We start from the raw sequence: 18,279 nt of genomic DNA, 5'->3' as shown, positions 1-18,279 counted from the left end.
CCCCTCCACACGCACAACCACCCACTGACACACCCCTCCACACCCCCAACCACCCACTGACCCACCCCTCCACACACCCACCACCCACTGACCCACCCCTCCACACCCACAATCACCCACTGATCCACCCCTCCACACCCCCAATCACCCACTGACCCACCCCTCCACACCCACAATCACCCACTGACCCACCCCTCCACACCCCCAATTACACTGACCCACCCCTCCACACCCCCGATTACCCACTGACTCACCCCTCCACACCCCCAATCACCCTCTGACCCACCCCTCACACCCCCAACCACCACTACTTTCTCATTTCCTGTCAGAGTCACCTTGTGTACAGACACTCCTGTGCCCAGCGTCACTTTATGGACACACAACCAATCTGTGTGTGTAAGCTATATAATGTATTTATATTTATTGTGATTTTTCCCATTATTACTGTGTTTTTTCCACTTTTCCATTATTGTTGTTATCGAAAAGGTGTTATAACCATATAACCATATAACAATCACAGCACGGAAACAGGCCATCTTGGCCCTCCTAGTCCGTGCCGAACCCTTAATCTCACCTAGTCCCACCCACCTGCACTCAGCCCATAACCCTCCACTCCTTTCCTGTCCATATACCTATCCAATTTTACCTTAAATGACACAACTGAACTGGCCTCTACTACTTCTACAGTAAGCTCATTCCACACAGCTATCACTCTTTGAGTAAAGAAATACCCCTTCGTGTTTCCCTTAAACTTCTGCCCCCTAACTCTCAAATCATGTCCTCTAGTTTGAATCTCCCCTACTCTCAATGGAAACAGCCTGTTCACGTCAACTCTATCTATCCCCCTCATAATTTTAAATACCTCGATCAAATCCCCCCTCAACCTTCTAGAGACCTAACTTGTTCAACCTTTCTCTGTAACTTAATTGCTGAAACCCAGGTAACATCCTAGTAAATCGTCTCTGCACTCTCTCTAATTTATTGATATCTTTCCTATAATTCGGTGACCAGAACTGCACACAATATACTTGGATGCTGCAATGTATGGAATAACGTCGATAAACTTGCAGCACAGTTATAGATTGGTGTATACAATCAGAATCAGGCTCATTATCACCAGTCTGTGTCATGAAATTTGCTAACTTAGCAGCACAGTTCAATGCAATACATTATATAGAAGAGAAAAATAGTAACAAATGTAATAAAAAATAGGAATAATAAATAAGTAAATCAATTACAGTATACATATATTGAATAGATTTTTTAAATGTGCAAACAAACAGAAATACTGTATATTAAAAAAAAAGTGAGGTAGTGTCCATTTAGGAATCGAATGGCAGAGGGGAAGAAGCTGTTCCTGAATCGCTGAGTGTGTGTCTTCAGGCTCCTGTACCTCCTCCCTGATGGCAGAGGGGAAGAAGCTGTTCCTGAATCACTGAGAGTGTGTCTTCAGGCTCCTGTACCTCCTCCCTGATGGCAGAGTGGAAGAAGCTGTTCCTGAATCATTGAGTGTGTGTCTTCAGGCTCCTGTACCTCCTCCCTGATGGCAGAGAGGAAGAAGCTGTTCTTGAATCGCTGAGTGTGTGTCTTCAGGCTCCTGTACCTCCTCCCTGATAGCAGAGGGATGAAGCTGTTCCTGAATTGTTGAGTGTGTGTCTTCAGGCTCCTGTACCTCCTCCCTGATGGTATCAGTGAGAAAAGGGCATGCCCTGGTTGCTGGAGGTCTTTAATAATGGACGCTGCCTTTCTGAGACACCACTCCCTGAAGATGTCCTGGGTACTTTGTAGGCTGGTGCCCAAGATGGAGCTGACAAGATTTACAGCCGTCTGCAGCTTCTTTCCGTCTTGTGCTTTCTTTGAGAGGTTGGTCATGACTAGAGTCAGCAAGGACCTGGACCCATTGCAATTTGCCTATCACTACAATGGCAGACACAATCTCAATGGCTCTCCACATGGCTCTAGACCACCTGGACAACACAATCAACTACGTCAAGATACTGTTCATCGACTATAGCTCAGCATTTAATACCATCATTCCCACAATTCTGAGTGAGAAGTTGCAGAACCTGGGCCTCTGTACCTCCCTCTGCAATTGGATCCTTGACTTCCTAACTGGAGGACCACAATCTGTGTGTATTGGTGATAACATATCCCTCTCGCTGACTATCAATACTGTTGGCTGAATTCTCAGGTCGTGACGAGAGGGCATACAGGAGTGAGATATGCCAACTAGTGGAATGGTGCCACAGCAACAACCTGGCACTCAGTAACGTCAGTAAGACGAAAGAGCTGATTGTGGACTTCAGGAAGGGTAAGTCGAGGGGACACACACCAATCCTCACAGAGGGATCTGACGTGGAGAGAGTGAGCAGCTTCAAGTTCCTGGGTGTCAAGATCTCTGAGGATCTAACCTGGTCCCAACATATCGATGCATTTATAAAGAAGGCAAGACAGCAGCTATACTTCATTAAGAGTTTGAAGAGATTCAGCGTGTCAACAAAAACACTCAGATGTACCGTGGAGAGCATTCTGACAGGTTACATCACTGTCTGGTATGGGGAAGCTACTGCACAGGACCGAAAGAAGCTGCAGAGGGTTGTAAATCTAGTCAGCTCCATCTTGTGTGCTAGCCTACAAAGTACCCAGGACATCTTCAGGGAGCGGTGTCTCAGAAAGGCAGCATCCATTATTAAGGACCTCCAGCACCCAGGACATGCCCTTTTCTCACTGTAACCATCAGGGAGGATGTAACAGGAGCCTGAAGACACACATTCAACAATTCAGGAACAGATTCTTCCCCTCTGCCATCAGGGAGGGGGTACAGGAGCCTGAAGAAACACACTCAACGATTCAGGAACAGTTTCTTCCCCTCTGCCATCAGGGAGGAGGTACAGGAGCCTGAAGACACACACTCAGCGATTCAGGAACAGCCTTTTCCCCTCTGCCATCAGGGAGGAGGTACAGGAGCCTGAAGACACACACTCAACGATTCAGGAACAGCTTCTTCCCCTCTGCCATCAGGGAGGAGGTACAGGAGCCTGAAGACACACACTCAACGATTCAGGAACAGCTTCTTCCCCTCTGCCATCCAATTTCAAAATGGACATTACATCTTTGGACACTACCTCACTTTTCTTTAAATATGTGGTATTTCTGTTTTTGCATGTTTTTTGTCCTGTCTTGTCTTGTCCATACTGCACCCACAGCCGCCATGGGGCTATAAACGTGCAGGAGCAGTGTGTGGTTAAGTGCCTTGCTCAAGGACACACACGCTGCCTGGGCTGAGGCTCGAACTAACGACCTTCAGATTGCCAGCCCAAAGCCTTCACCACTTGGCCACGTGCCAACACAATCTATTCAATGTAGATATACTGTAATTGATTTACTTTGTTTATTATTATTATTGTTTTATTTGTTGTTTTTTTCTCTGCTGGATTATGCAGTGCATTGAACTGCTGCTGCTAAGTTAACAAATTTCATGTCAGATGCCAGTGATTCTGATTCTGATGTATTGTTATACACACAACAGTATAATGCTAATGTCATCACGAACATGTAGCAGTGTGTTCAGACGTCTCACAGCGAGAAGCTAACAGTCTTTGCTCTTGAACAGCGGGACCTTCCGGCTGACTGTCGGAGATCAGAACGATTGCAGGGCAGGTGGGAGGGGTTGCACGACCACTGTGGTCGTACTCACGGGAATTCAGAACAACAGGAGGCTGTGGTGAGGATCCCTTTGAAAACCCTTGATGGGAGAGGATCTTTCCTATGGTGCAAGAGTCCAAGACCAGGACCAGAGGACACAGATAGAGTGGATGTGGAGAGGATGTTTCCTATGGTGGGGGAGTCTAGGACCAGAGGACACAGATAGAGTGGATGTGGAGAGGATGTTTCCTATAGTGGGGGAGTCTAGGACCAGAGGACACGGATAGAGTGGATGTGGAGAGGATGTCTCCTATAGAGGGGGAGTCTGGGACCAGAGGACACAGATAGAGTGGATGTGGAGAGGATGTTTCCTATAGTGGGGGAGTCTAGGACCAGAGGACACAGATAGAGTGGATGTGGAGAGGATGTTTCCTATAGTGGGGGACTCTAGGACCAGAGGACACAGATAGAGTGGATGTGGAGAGGATGTTTCCATTAGTGGGGGAGTCTAGGACCAGAGGACACAGATAGAGTGGATGTGGAGAGGATGTTTCCTATAGTGGGGGAGTCTAGGACCAGAGGACACGGATAGAGTGGATGTGGAGAGGATGTCTCCTATAGAGGGGGGGGGTCTGGGACCAGAGGACACAGATAGAGTGGATGTGGAGAGGATGTTTCCTATAGTGGGGGAGTCTAGGACCAGAGGACACAGATAGAGTGGATGTGGAGAGGATGTTTCCTATAGTGGGGGAGTCTAGGACCAGAGAACACAGATAGAGTGGATGAGGAGAGGATGTTTCCTATAGTGGGGGAGTCTAGGACCAGAGGACACAGATAGAGTGGATGTGGAGAGGATGTTTCCTATAGTGGGGGAGTCTAGGACCAGAGGACACAGATAGAGTGGATGTGGAGAGGATGTTTCCATTAGTGGGGGAGTCTAGGATCAGAGGACACAGATAGAGTGGATGTGGAGAGGATGTTTCCTATAGTGGGGGAGTCTAGGACCAGAGGACACAGATAGAGTGGATGTGGAGAGGATGTCTCCTATAGAGGGGGAGTCTGGGACCAGAGGACACAGATAGAGTGGATGTGGAGAGGATGTTTCCTATAGTGGGGGAGTCTGGGACCAGAGGACACAGATAGAGTGGATGTGGAGAGGATGTTTCCTATAGTGGGGGAGTCTAGGACCAGAGGACACGGATAGAGTGGATGTGGAGAGGATGTCTCCTATAGAGGGGGAGTCTGGGACCAGAGGACACAGATAAAGTGGATGTGGAGAGGATGTTTCCTATAGTGGGGGAGTCTAGGACCAGAGGACACAGATAGAGTGGATGTGGAGAGGATGTTTCCTATAGTGGGGGAGTCTAGGACCAGAGGACACAGATAGAGTGGATGAGGAGAGGATGTTTCCTATAGTGGGGGAGTCTAGGACCAGAGGACACAGATAGAGTGGATGTGGAGAGGATGTTTCCTATCGTGGGGGAGTCTAGGACCAGAGGACACAGATAGAGTGGATGTGGAGAGGATCTTTCCTATGGTGGAAGAGTCCAAGACCAGGACCAGAGGACACAGCCTCAGAGTAGAGGGGTGTTCATTTAGAGTGGAGACGAGGAGGAACTTCTTCAGCCAGAGGGTGGTGAATCTGTGGAATTCGTTGCCACAGCCAGCTGTGGAGGCTGATTCATCGGGTATATTTAAACCAGAGGTTGATAGGTTCTTGAATGGTCAGGGCGTGATGGGTTAGGGGAGAAGGCAGGAGATTGGGGCTGAGAGGGAAATGGATCAGCCATGATGAAATGGTGGAGCAGACTCAATGGGCCGAATGGGTTAATTCTGCTCCTATACCTTGTAGTCTGACGTGTCCTTGACAATACTGAGGGTAAATGCAGCATTTCAGGTGTATGTCCTGAACGGGGGCCGCACCAACATCATGCAGCGACAATTAAAGGCATCAAAGCCGCTTTTCAGATTCTCCTGCACGTCAGTCAATGGCTCCCTGTAATGCCAATGGCTTGTGACAGGTTCTTTTGTTTCTAATCACTGGCCGTTCTTAAACAATTATCAGCTCTGCTGGAAATGCATTTCACTCGGTTCAATGCCTCCTTTAGGCCTAGACTAAGGCTACGTCCACACTAGACCGGATCATTTTGAAAATGTCGGTTTCGCGTACAAACGATAGGCGTCCACACTATGCGATTTTGAAAATATCTCTATCCACATTGAAACGGAGATTTCGGTGAATCTCCTCCTCCTGCGCATGCGCAGGACACATCTACCGAAAATAAGCCACATGTTTGGTGTCGAATCTTGCCGTAAAAGTGCATGTTTGTCCAGTTGCAAACCAGAAAAACTTAAAAGACGGACAGCTGTTGGCTTTCGCGCAGGAGAACTCAAAACTATAAAAAAACAAATACTGGAGCGTACGGCGGCAACCAATAGAGAGTTCACGGACAGATTGACCCGGCTGACGACGAACGTTGGAAAACTGACTAACTCTGTTGCATTAATAAAGCACTTTGTTAAGTGTGTGAAATATGTCTGCGTCAGTGTTATCCTGTATTACCAAACAATGTTACATTAGGTTGTTACACATCTGTTGTCAGAGAAGTACTTGCATAAATAGGTAAACCACCTTCATATGAGCAAGGACAGAAAACAGGGCAAAGTGAGTATACTTATTTATTCAGTAAGTTATGGGTCAAAGTATTTGGTGAGTACATTTCTAACTCGCCTGGCTTCAGTCTCTTTGCCGTCTGTTCTGAAATTGTTAGGGTGTGTTCAAGAAAACAATGAAATAGCTCGCTGCTGTCTGACAGCGTTTTCAGAAGTCTCTGGTTACTCCGTCCACACCGATCTGCCCGAGCGGCGTTTTCAAAAATACCCAGCCTGGAAAGCGTTTCTGAAAAGCTCCGGTTTCGGGGGACGAAAACGCCGTTTTAGTGTGGACGGCGGGTAAAAACGAAGAGAAAAAGCTTCGGTTACGGATTTATCCGGCGTAGTGTGGATGTAGCCTGATGCTGAGAGGCCTAAGTGAGGAGTCAGCATTGTGACCACACCTGAGAAGAGTTATGGAGCGTGTTGACCCAGTTGGTTGGAAGTCATAGCAAACATTCAGCAGTGGTCAGTTCTTTTTCAGCCCTTACTCTATTTCAAAGGAGACAATGGGGTGGAATTAGCCGAGGAGGATCAGCACATTTCTCTTCACAATTGGATCTGATTATTTTCTTAAATTTTTACTTGGAGATGCCGTGCAGAGCAGGGCCTCCCGAACTTCAGCAACCCCAGATTAATCCTATCGAGACGATTCACAACAAGCAATTAACCTACTAACTGGTACGTCTTTGGACTGTGGGAGGAAAACCACAGGGAGGACGTGCAGACTCCCTGCGGAGGACATCGGGATTGAACTCTGAACCCCGACGGCCCGAGCTGTAATAGCGTCAATGCAGTCGTGGGATCACTCGATCCGAGTCCCATGTTCATCTGGGGGTCACTCTGACAGTGAGGCGAGTCTGCAGGTCGCTGTAGAGACCGATCCGGGATCCAGATATTTCTGCCATGTTAGGGTGTTTGGATCGCCTTTGTGGAGAACGCCTGTGTGTGACGTGGGGAGGCTGTTGCTCAAAGTTGCCAGCGCACGGTCCTTGACAGAATAATATCTTGGCACAGACTAGATTGGCCGAATGGCCTGCTTCTGTCTTTTAGTGCTCTTAGGCTATGACACAATGGAAGATATGCATCTGTAGATGGGTGGAGGACCATGATCATTTATGATAGTTCCCATGGACAAAGACCATTTGTCCATAGTTAAATCCTTATTGAAATGGATCCAGAGGGTGATTGAAATCAAGAGATTTTCTGCAGATGCAACAGACGCAGTCACTCAGACACTCACACCCATACTCACTCACTCACACACAGACACTCACTCACTCACTCACTCAGACACTCACTCACTCACTCACACACTCACTCACACACTCACACACTCACTCACTCACACACTCAGACACTCACTCACTCAGATACTCACACCCACACTCACTCACTCACTCACTCACTCACTCACTCACATACTCACTCACTCACACACTCAGACACTCACACACTCAGACACTCACTCAGTCAGTCAGTCACTCACTCACTCACTCACTCACTCAGACACACTCAGTCACTCACTCACTCAGACACTCACTCACTCAGACATGCACACTCACTCAGTCACTCACACACTCACTCACTTAGACACTCACACACTCACTCACTCAGACTCTCACTCATTCACTCACTCAGACACTCACACAAACACTCAGACACAATGCTGGAGGAGCTCAGCAGGCCAGGCAGCATCTACGGAAAGGAGTAAACAGTCGAGGTTTTGGGCTGAGACCCTTCATCGGGACTGGGGGAGAAAAGATGAGATCAGAGTAAGAAGGTGGGGGGGGGGAAGAAATACAAGTTTGTTGGTGATAGGTGAAACCGAGAGACGGGGAGGAGCTGAGAAATTGGTGAACGAGGAACAGGGCTGGAGAAGGGGGAATCTGACAGGAGAGGACAAGAGGCCGTGGAAGAAGGGGAAGGGGGATGAGCACCAGAGGGAGGTGATGGGCAGGCAAGGAGATAAGGTGAGAGAGGGAAATGGGGATGGGGAATGATAAAGTGGGGGCATTACCGGAAGCAGGAGAAATCGACGTTTATGTGTTAAGAGCCCCAGTTTCAACACCTGGCATGGGACGTGATGTACTGGACATCTGTGTGTTGTGTACCTTAGTATCAATTCTTGGAGCAGTATGTGAGATACTGGGAAACTGTGTGTTATGAACCCCAGTTTCTTTTTTTCTTTCTTTATCAATCTTTTTATTAATTAAAAAAGTACATATATATAAACAAGAGGACAATTACCTCAAATATCTATATCGATAACAATTCATATAAAAGGTAAAATGAACACACATAGTATTAATCTAATAGAATATAATAAAAAATATGATCAAATCTCCTCTTATCATTCCATGAAAAGAAGAAAAAGATAAAGAAACTTTTATAATGTTTATATACATAAAAAACCCACTTAACAAAAAAAAGAAAAAGAGAAAAAGAGAGACTGGGCAGCCCAGGCTGAGAGTAAAATCAAGAAAAAAGAGAAACGTTCTGGTCAAATTCAAAGTTTTGAGGAATTAACCGGAAGAGTAATCAATCAAACCATTTGAAAATATTGAATAAAAGGTCGCCAGGTTTCTGTCAATTTAAAGGATGTATCAAATGTCCGACTTGTTAGTTTCTCTGAACTTAGACAGGACATAATGGAGGTAAGCCAATAAAAAGCAGTAGGTGGATTAGCGTCCTTCCATTTAAGCAAAATGCCTCTGCTAGCCAATAAAGTTGTAAAAGCTGTCATCCGTCGAGTGGAAACAGGAATATATCCTGCTTCCGCTGGAGTGATCCCAAAAATTGCTGTAAATCAATTCGGTTGTAGGGTCCAAATTCAAGACTTTTGATCAAGTTCTAAAGACATCTTTCCAAAAATTATCTTTCTTGATACAAGACCAAAGCATATGAGTTAAAGTAGCCAGCTCAATATTACATCTGTCACAAATAGGGTTAATACTGGGAAAGAAACGGGCTAATTTGTCCTTTGACACATGCGCCCAATGTACTACCTTGAACTGTATCGAGGAATGGTGGGCACAAATAGATGAAGTATTTACCAAATGAAAAATTTTATCCCAATTGATTATCTGAAAGTGACTCTCGAAATTCCATTTCCCACGCTCCTTTAATTTTATCCTTAGATACCTTTTGCAAGTTCAATAACCATTTATAAATTATAGCTATCAGTCCTTTTTGAGATGGTTTAACCTGAAAAAGAGTATCTATAATGGGTGAATAAGCAGAGGAAAGATTTGGAAGTAAACTATGTAAAAAATTCCTAATTTGTAAATATCTAAAAAAGTGTGCATTAGATAAGTCATATTTGTCCACTAACCGAGTGAAAGACATTAAACAATCCCCCATAAACAAGTCTAAAAAGTTATTATTCCTTTGTTTTTCCTAATTAAAAAGGTCTGATTGGAAACTGATGGTTTAAAAAAATAATTAAGATGGATTTTACTAGAAAGAACAAAGTTAATAAACTCAAAAAATGTACGAAACTGAAACCAAATTCTTAATGTATGTTTGATAATGGGATTGAGGTCTTGACTACCAATCTTAGAAAGCAAAAAAGAGGAACTCCCAGTAAAGAGGCCAAAGAATACCCCTTCACTGAGTTTTCTCTAAATCCACCCATGTATGTCTGAATAATGAATCAAAAACAAAATATATCGAATATTAATTGCCCAGTAATACATTCTAAAGTTTGGCAAAGCCATACCACTATGCTTTTTTAATTTCTGCAATAGAGGTTTACTCAATCTAGGATTTTTATTAAACCAAATATAAGATAAAATGTTAGAGTCTAATCTATCAAAAACAGTTTCGGAACAAAGGAAGGGATTGTTTGGAATACATATAAGAACTTCAGTAACGCTATCATTTTAATAGCATTAATTCAATCAATTAATGATAATGTCATAGGACACCATTTAGAAAGTATTTTTTGTGTGTATTCAATTAATGGAAGAAAGTTATATTTATATAGGTCTTTAAAATTTTTGGTAATTTTAATACCAAGATAAGTAAAGCCATTTTTAGCAATGCTAAAAGGAATTTGATCATATTGATCCGAGTAGTTATTAATAGGAAATAACTCACTTTTGTGCAATTTAATTTATATCCAGAAAAACTGAATTCAGAAAATATAGATACCATAGAAAGTATAGATTTCTTAGGATGTGAAATATAAACTAACAAATCGTCTGCATGCAACGAAACCTTACGCACTTTATCTCCTTAATAGCTTGAACATTGTTGGAGTCCCGAAGAGCAATAGTAAGAGGTTCTGAAGCCGGGTTGAGTAACAGCGGACTAAGAGGACAACCCTGCCTGGTGCCTCTGTGTAGCCGAAAATAAGGAGATTTGTAACTGCCGCCATAGGAGCCTGATTGATCAGCTTAATCCAGGAAATAAAACCTGGACCAAAATCCAATCTTTCTGAAACCTCGAATAAACTAGACCATCCTACCCGATCAAAGGCTTTCTCTGCATCAAGGGAAACAACACGTTCAGAGTCCTTAGATGCAGAGGAATGAATAATGTTCAACAATCTCCAAATATTAAAATATGAATATTAATAAATTCAGTTTGATCCTTAGAGATAATCTTAGGTAAAATATTCTCGAGCCTGTTAGCTAAGGAAGAATTTTAGAATCCACATTTAATAAGGAAATTGGTCTGTAAGAGTCACATTCAGATAAATTTTCTTTTTTGAGAATTAATGAAATTGATGCCTCATAGAAAGTTTTCGGGAGGGTCCCAGAGGATATAGAATCAATGAAAATTTGGCATAAATGAAGTGTAATTATTTCAGTAAACGTCTTTAAAAAATTCTACTGTAAATCCATCCGGTGCCGGAGGAGCCCCGGTTTCGACACCTGTGTTCTGTATCCCAGTTTTGGCGTATCTCTGCGAGACTCGCTTCTTCACTCTATTTTGAATCTCCATCTTCAAGATCGTCCCTTATCCCCTCCCCTATTACTGGCCTTTGGCCCTCTCTTCCCCCCCCCCCCCATTCCTGGTGAAGGGTCTCGGCCCGAAACGTTGGCTACTCTTTTCTCACGGATGCTGCCTGACCTGCTGAGTTCTTCCAGCGTTGTGTACGTCTTCAAGATCGTTCCTTCGCTACACTTTGAAACTAAAAGTCTCTCCTCTCGATTCTCCCGTGAACCCCTTGAAACTTTCTGAACTGACATTCTGAGACTGTGCTCCAGTAAGACTCTGTCAGGAATCGTTCCTGAGTTTAACCGTTTGGCGCACAGCGCCGTTAACGTCATTTTTAGTCGCTTGCTAAATTTTCTATGTTTCTGCTTGAGTGTTAATAAGCTTAGTTGTTCTACAATAGTTCCCTGACTCCGTTCCACATCCCTTACTGCTGGTTTCACGTAACATGTCATCAGGTTGGAGGCTGTCCAGACAGAATAAGGAGCTGTTCCTCTAACCTGAGTGTGGCCTCATTGTGGCAGTAGATAGAGGAGGCTGTCGACAAACATGTTGGAATGGGAATGGGAAGTCGAATTAAAATGGGTGGCCTCCGCGAGAAGTGCCGAACCTGCCCCTGGATCTCCTCCCTCACCAGGTGAGGCGACATTTCGCCCGGGAGTCTGCTCCTGGACGGGCCCAGATTGGGAGACCAGCACCTCCAGAGACGGCACCTCCCGGTGGCCGCCAAATGACCTGGATGAGGGATGAGTTAGTAAATCTGCTGATGACACAAAGGTCGGAGGTGTTGTGGATAGTGAGGGGAGCTGTTGGAGGTTACAGTGGGGCATCGATAGGGTGCAAAACTAGGCTGGTAAGTGGCACCCTACCTGGGTCACCTTCTTAATGGCAGTGGTCCAGGGCTCCAGCCAGCATTGTTGTATGGTCTGTGCCCCCAGACCCGCGCCTTTGTTTGTTTTCAACTCGGCCTGGTTCAAACCGGTTAAACTAGCCGACCCAGGCACTGAGCCTGACAAGGGTGCAGATTACTTCTCCAAGTCTGCCACTTTACATTATAAATAGCTGCTTGACTGAGGGTGATCCCGGGTTTAGCCGGTCGTTAGCCGAAACTCCTTGCGTCCACATTCAGTTACTCTGATTAGATAATCGAAGAGTTCACAAAATGGAGGGGGTGCAAGGACAGTCTCACAAAATGGCCGCCTCCACCTCCTTTCAGCACGGGCAAGGACAAAGGCAGTTTGTTTGCCTACTTCCACTGCCCTCGATTCATTTCAATTCACTGATTTGTAGACTGTAGATCTTTCTGGGCAGCACTATTAATTTTTAATTTTTAACGTTTCAGGTTAACCAATCCCCGAGCCTTACGACTGACTCCAAGCTCGATCAAGAGGTGAAGGACAGTCTTCTTTATGATACACTCTGCATGATTAACCTCGCAGCTTGTGACCGGCGGAAAGTTATGGAGGAAGAGAGGCAGCGAACGAACGAACGGCTGCTTAACATCAGCCGGTCGCAGGAGTACAGGTGACAAAGGCCGAGGGGTGCCACGTTGGGCAGCGATAATTAATGAGTATCCTGCTCTCAAATTCAGCTGCACACACAAAGTGCTGGAGGAACTCAGCAGGCCAGGCAGCACCTATGGAAACCAGGGGCGCCCATTTAGAACAGAGATGAGGAGGGATTTCTTTAGCCAGAGGGTAGTGAATCTGGAATTCATTGCCGCAGATGGGAGTGGAGGCTAAGTCATCGGGTATACTTAAGGCAGAGGCTGATAGGCCCTTGATTAGTCAGGGCATGAGGGGTTATGGGGAGAAGGGAGGAGACTGAGGCTGAGATGGGAAGGGATCAGTCATCATCAAATGGCAAAGCAGCTTTCATGGGCCAAATGGCCTAATTCTGCTCCTATATCTTATGGTCTTATGGAAATGAACAAACAGTTGCCATTTTGGGCCGAGACCCTTCTTCAGGACTGGAAAGGAAAAGAGAAGATGTCAGAATAGAAAGGTGGGGGGGGGGAGGGGAAGAAGGCTAGCTGGAAGGTGATGGGTGAAGCCAGGTGGGTGGGAGAGGTAAAGGGCTGGAGAGGGAGGAATCTGATCGGAGAGGAGAGTGGACCGTGGGAGAAAGGGAAGGAGGAGGGACACCAGGGGGAGGTGATGGGTGGGAGAGGTAAAGGGCTGGAGAGGAAGGAATCTGACCGGAGAGGAGAGTGGACGGTGCGAGAAAAGGAAGGACAAGGGACACCAGGGGGAGGTGATGGGTAGGAAAGGAACAGGGCTGGAGAGGAAGGAATCTGATCGGAGAGGAGAGTGGACCGTGGGAGAAAGGGAAGGAGGAGGGACACCAGGGGGAGCTGACGGGTGGGAAAGGTAAAGGGCTGGAGAGGAAGGAATCTGAAAGGAGAGGAGAGTGCACCGTGGGAGAAAGGGAAGGAGGAGGGACACCAGGGGATGGTGATGAGTGGGAAAGGTGACGTGCTGGAGAGGGAGGAATCTGATAGGAGAGGAGAGTGGACCGTGGGTGAAAGGGAAGGAGGAGGGACACCGGGGGAGGTGATGGGTGGGAGAGGTAAAGGGCTGGAGAGGGCGGAATCTGATAGGAGAGGGGAGTGGACCGTGGGAGAAAGGGAAGGAGGAGGGACACCAGGGGGAGGTGATGGGTGGGAGAGGTAAAGGGCTGGAGAGGAAGGAATCTGATCGGAGAGGAGAGTGGACCGTGGGAGAAAGGGAAGGAGGAGGGACACCAGGGGGAGGTGATGTGTGGGAAAGATAAAGGGCTGGAGAGGAAGGAATCTGATTGGAGAGGAGAGTGGACCGTGGGAGAAAGGGAAAGAGGAGGGACACCAGGGGGAGGTGATGGGTGGGACAGGTAAAGGGCTGGAGGGGGAGGAATCTGATAGGAGAGGAGAGTGGAACGTGGCGGAAAGGGAAGGAGGAGGGACACCAGGGGGAGGTGATGGGTGGGACAGGTAAAGGGCTGGAGGGGGAGGAATCTGATAGGAGAGGAGAGTGGACCACGGGAGAAAGGGAAGGAGGAGGGACACCGGGGGAGGTGATGGGTGGGAGAGGTAAAGGGCTGGAGAGGGCGGAATCTGATAGGAGAGGGGAGTGGACCGTGGGAGAAAGGGAAGGAGGAGGGACACCAGGGGGAGGTGATGGGTGGGAGAGGTAAAGGGCTGGAGAGGAAGGAATCTGATCGGAGAGGAGAGTGGACCGTGGGAGAAAGGGAAGGAGGAGGGACACCAGGGGGAGGTGATGTGTGGGAAAGATAAAGGGCTGGAGAGGAAGGAATCTGATTGGAGAGGAGAGTGGACCGTGGGAGAAAGGGAAAGAGGAGGGACACCAGGGGGAGGTGATGGGTGGGACAGGTAAAGGGCTGGAGGGGGAGGAATCTGATAGGAGAGGAGAGTGGAACGTGGCGGAAAGGGAAGGAGGAGGGACACCAGGGGGAGGTGATGGGTGGGACAGGTAAAGGGCTGGAGGGGGAGGAATCTGATAGGAGAGGAGAGTGGACCACGGGAGAAAGGGAAGGAGGAGGGACACCAGGGGGAGGTGATGGGTGGGAGAGGTAAAGGGCTGGAGAGGGAGGAATCTGACAGGAGAGGGGAGTGGACCGTGGGAGAAAGGGAAGCAGCGGGGACACCAGGAGGAGGTGATGGGTGGGAGAGGTAAAGGGCTGGAGAGGAAGGAATCTGATCGGAGAGGAGAGTTGACCATGGGAGAAAGGGAAGGAGGAGGGACTCCAGGGGGAGGTGATGGGTGGGAAAGGTAAAGGGCTGGAGAGGAGAGTGGACCGTGGGTGAAAGGGAAGTAGGAGGGACACCAGGGGGAGGTGATGGGTGGGAGAGGTAAAGGGCTGGAGAGGAAGGAATCTGACTGGAGAGGAGAGTGGACGGTGGGAGAAAGGGAAGGAGGAGGGGCACCAGGGGGAGGTGATGGGTGGGAAAGGTGACGTGCTGGAGAGGGAGGAATCTGATCGGAGAGGAGAGTGGACCGTGGGAGAAAGGGCAGGGGGACGTGATGGGTGGGAGAGGTAAAGGGCTGGAGGGGGAGGAATCTGATCGGAGAGTGGACCGTGGGAGAAAGGGAAGGAGGACGGACACCAGGGGGAGGTGATGGGTGGGAGAGGTAAAGTGCTGGAGAGGGAGGAATCTGATAGGAGAGGAGAGAGGACCGTGGGAGAAAGGGAAGGAGGAGGGACACCGGGGGAGGTGATGGGTGGGAGAGGTAAAGGGCTGGAGAGGAAGGAATCTGATCTGAGAGGAGAGTGGACCGTGGGAGAGAGGGAAGGAGGAGGGACACCGGGGGGAGGTGATGAGTGGGAAAGGTAAAGGGCTGGAGAGGAAGGAATCTGACAGGAGAGGAGAGTGGACCGTGGGAGAAAGGGAAGGAGGAGGGACACCAGGGGGAGGTGATGGGTGGGAAAGGTAAAGGGCTGGAGAGGGAGGAATCTGATCGGAGAGGAGAGTGGACCGTGGGAGAGAGGGAAGGAGGAAGGACACCAGGGGGAGGTGATGGGTGGGAAAGGTAAAGGGCTGGAGAGGAAGGAATCTGATCGGAGAGGAGAGTGGACCGTGGGAGAAAGGGAAGGAGGAGGGACACCAGGGGGAGGTGATGGGTGGGAAAGGTGACGTGCTGGAGAGGGAGGAATCTGATAGGAGAAGAGAGTGGACGGGGGGAGAAAGGGAAGGAGGAGGGACACCAGGGGGAGGTGATGGGTGGGACAGGTAAAGGGCTGGAGGGGGAGGAATCTGATAGGAGAGGAGAGTGGACCATGGGAGAAAGGGAAGGAGGAGGGACACCAGGGGGAGGTGATGGGTGGGAAAGGTAAAGGGCTGGAGAGGAGAGTGGACCGTGGGTGAAAGGGAAGTAGGAGGGACACCAGGGGGAGGTGACGGGTGGGAGAGGTAAAGGGCTGGAGAGGAAGGAATCTGATAGGAGAGGAGAGTGGACGGTGGGAGAAAGGGAAGGAGGAGGGACACCAGGGGGAGGTGATGGGTGGGAAAGGTAAAGGGCTGGAGAGGGAGGAATCTGATAGGAGAAGAGAGTGGACGGTGGGAGAAAGGGAAGGAGGAGGGACACCAGGGGGAGGTGATGGGTGTGAAAGGTGACGTGCTGGAGAGGGAGGAAACTGATCGGAGAGGGGAGTGGACCGTGGGAGAAAGGGCAGGAGGAGGGACACCAGGAGGAGGTGATGGGTGGGAGAGGTAAAGGGCTGGAGAGGAAGGAATCTGACAGGAGAGTGCTCCCTGGGAGAAAGGGAAGGAGGAGGGACACCAGGGGGAGGTGATGGGTGGGAGAGGTAAAGGGCTGGAGAGGAAGGAATCTGATCGGAGAGGAGAGTTGACCATGGGAGAAAGGGAAGGAGGAGGGACTCCAGGGGGAGGTGATGGGTGGGAGAGGTAAAGGGCTGGAGAGGAAGGAATCTGACAGGAGAGTGCACCCTGGGAGAAAGGGAAGGAGGAGGGACACCAAGGGGAGGTGATGGGTGGGAGAGGTAAAGGGCTGGAGAGGAAGGAATCTGATCGGAGAGGAGAGTTGACCATGGGAGAAAGGGAAGGAGGAGGGACTCCAGGGGGAGGTGATGGGTGGGAGATGTAAAGGGCTGGAGAGGAAGGAATCTGATCGGAGAGGAGAGTGGACCGTGGGAGAAAGGGAAGGAGGAGGGACACCAGGGGGAGGTGATGGGTGGGAAAGGTAAAGGGCTGGAGAGGAAGGAATCTGACAGGAGAGGAGAGTGGACCGTGGGAGAAAGGGAAGGAGGAGGGACACCAGGGGGAGGTGATGGGTGGGAGAGGTAAAGGGCTGGAGAGGAAGGAATCTGATCGGAGAGGAGAGTGGACCGTGGGAGAAAGGGAATGAGGAGGGACACCAGGGGGAGGTGATGGGTGGGAAAGGTAAAGGGCTGGAGATGAAGGATTCTGACTGGAGAGGAGAGTGGACCGTGGGAGAAAGGGAAGGAGGAGGGACACCAGGGGGAGGTGATGGGTGGGAAAGGTGACGTGCTGGAGAGGGAGGAATCTGATCGGAGAGGAGAGTGGACCGTGGGAGAAAGGGAAGGAGGAGGGACACCAGGGGGAGGTGATGGGTGGGAGAGGTAAAGGGCTGGAGGGGGAGGAATCTGATCGGAGAGTGGACCGTGGGAGAAAGGGAAGGATGAGGGACACCAGGGGGAGGTGATGGGTGGGAGAGGTAAAGGGCTGGAGAGGGAGGAATCTGATAGGAGAGGAGAGAGGACCGTGGGAGAAAGGGAAGGAGGAGGGACACCGGGGGAGGTGATGGGTGGGAGAGGTAAAGGGCTGGAGAGGAAGGAATCTGATCGGAGAGGAGAGTGGACCGTGGGAGAGAGGGAAGGAGGAGGGACACCGGGGGGAGGTGATGAGTGGGAAAGGTAAAGGGCTGGAGAGTAAGGAATCTGATAGGAGAGGAGAGTGGTCCGTGGGAGAAAGGGAAGGAGGAGGGACACCAGGGGGAGGTGATGGGAGGGAGAGGTAAAGGGCTGGGGAGTAAGGAATCTGATTGGAGAGGAGAGAGGACCATGGGAGAAAGGGAAGGATGAGGGCCACAGGGGGAGGTGATGGGTGGAGAAGGTAAAGGGCTGGAGAGGAAGGAATCTGATCGGAGAGGAGAGTGGACCGTGGGAGAAAGGGAAGGAGGAGTGACACAGGGGGAGGTGTTGGGTGGGAAAGGTAAAGGGCTGGAGAGGATGGAATCTGACAGGAGAGGCGATTGGACCGTGGGAGAAAGGGAAGGAGGAGGGACACCAGGGGGAGGTGATGGGTGGGAAAGGTAAAGGGCTGGAGAGGGAGGAATCTGATCGGAGAGGAGAGTGGACTGTGGGGGAAAGGGAAGGAGGAGGGACACCAGGGGGAGGTGATGGGTGGGAGAGGTAAAGGGCTGGAGGGGGAGGAATCTGACAGGAGAGGAGAGTGGACCGTGGGAGAAAGGGAAGGAGGAGGGACACCAGGGGGAGGTGATGGGTGGGAAAGGTAAAGGGCTGGAGAGGGAGGAATCTGGTAGGAGAGGAGAGTGGACTGTG

General features: G+C 49.2%; 1 protein-coding gene across 1 annotated transcript in view; it reads left to right on the top strand.

Annotated features, from left to right (window-relative positions):
• LOC132385605 (tubulin polyglutamylase TTLL13-like) overlaps window positions 1–18,279 on the top strand; it is a 148,018-nt gene that overhangs the window by 35,011 nt on the left and 94,728 nt on the right. Inside the window, exon 8 of the mRNA XM_059957779.1 lies at window positions 12,584–12,765. Coding sequence (XP_059813762.1) covers window positions 12,584–12,765 — 182 coding nt within the window. The remainder of the gene's footprint in view (window positions 1–12,583; window positions 12,766–18,279) is intronic.

This window comes from Hypanus sabinus (genome assembly GCF_030144855.1).
Source record: "Hypanus sabinus isolate sHypSab1 chromosome X1 unlocalized genomic scaffold, sHypSab1.hap1 SUPER_X1_unloc_15, whole genome shotgun sequence".
Classification (NCBI taxonomy): Eukaryota; Metazoa; Chordata; class Chondrichthyes; order Myliobatiformes; family Dasyatidae; genus Hypanus; species Hypanus sabinus.
The sequence above is the reverse complement of the archived record's forward strand: the minus strand, read 5'-3'. Positions and strand labels throughout refer to the sequence as shown.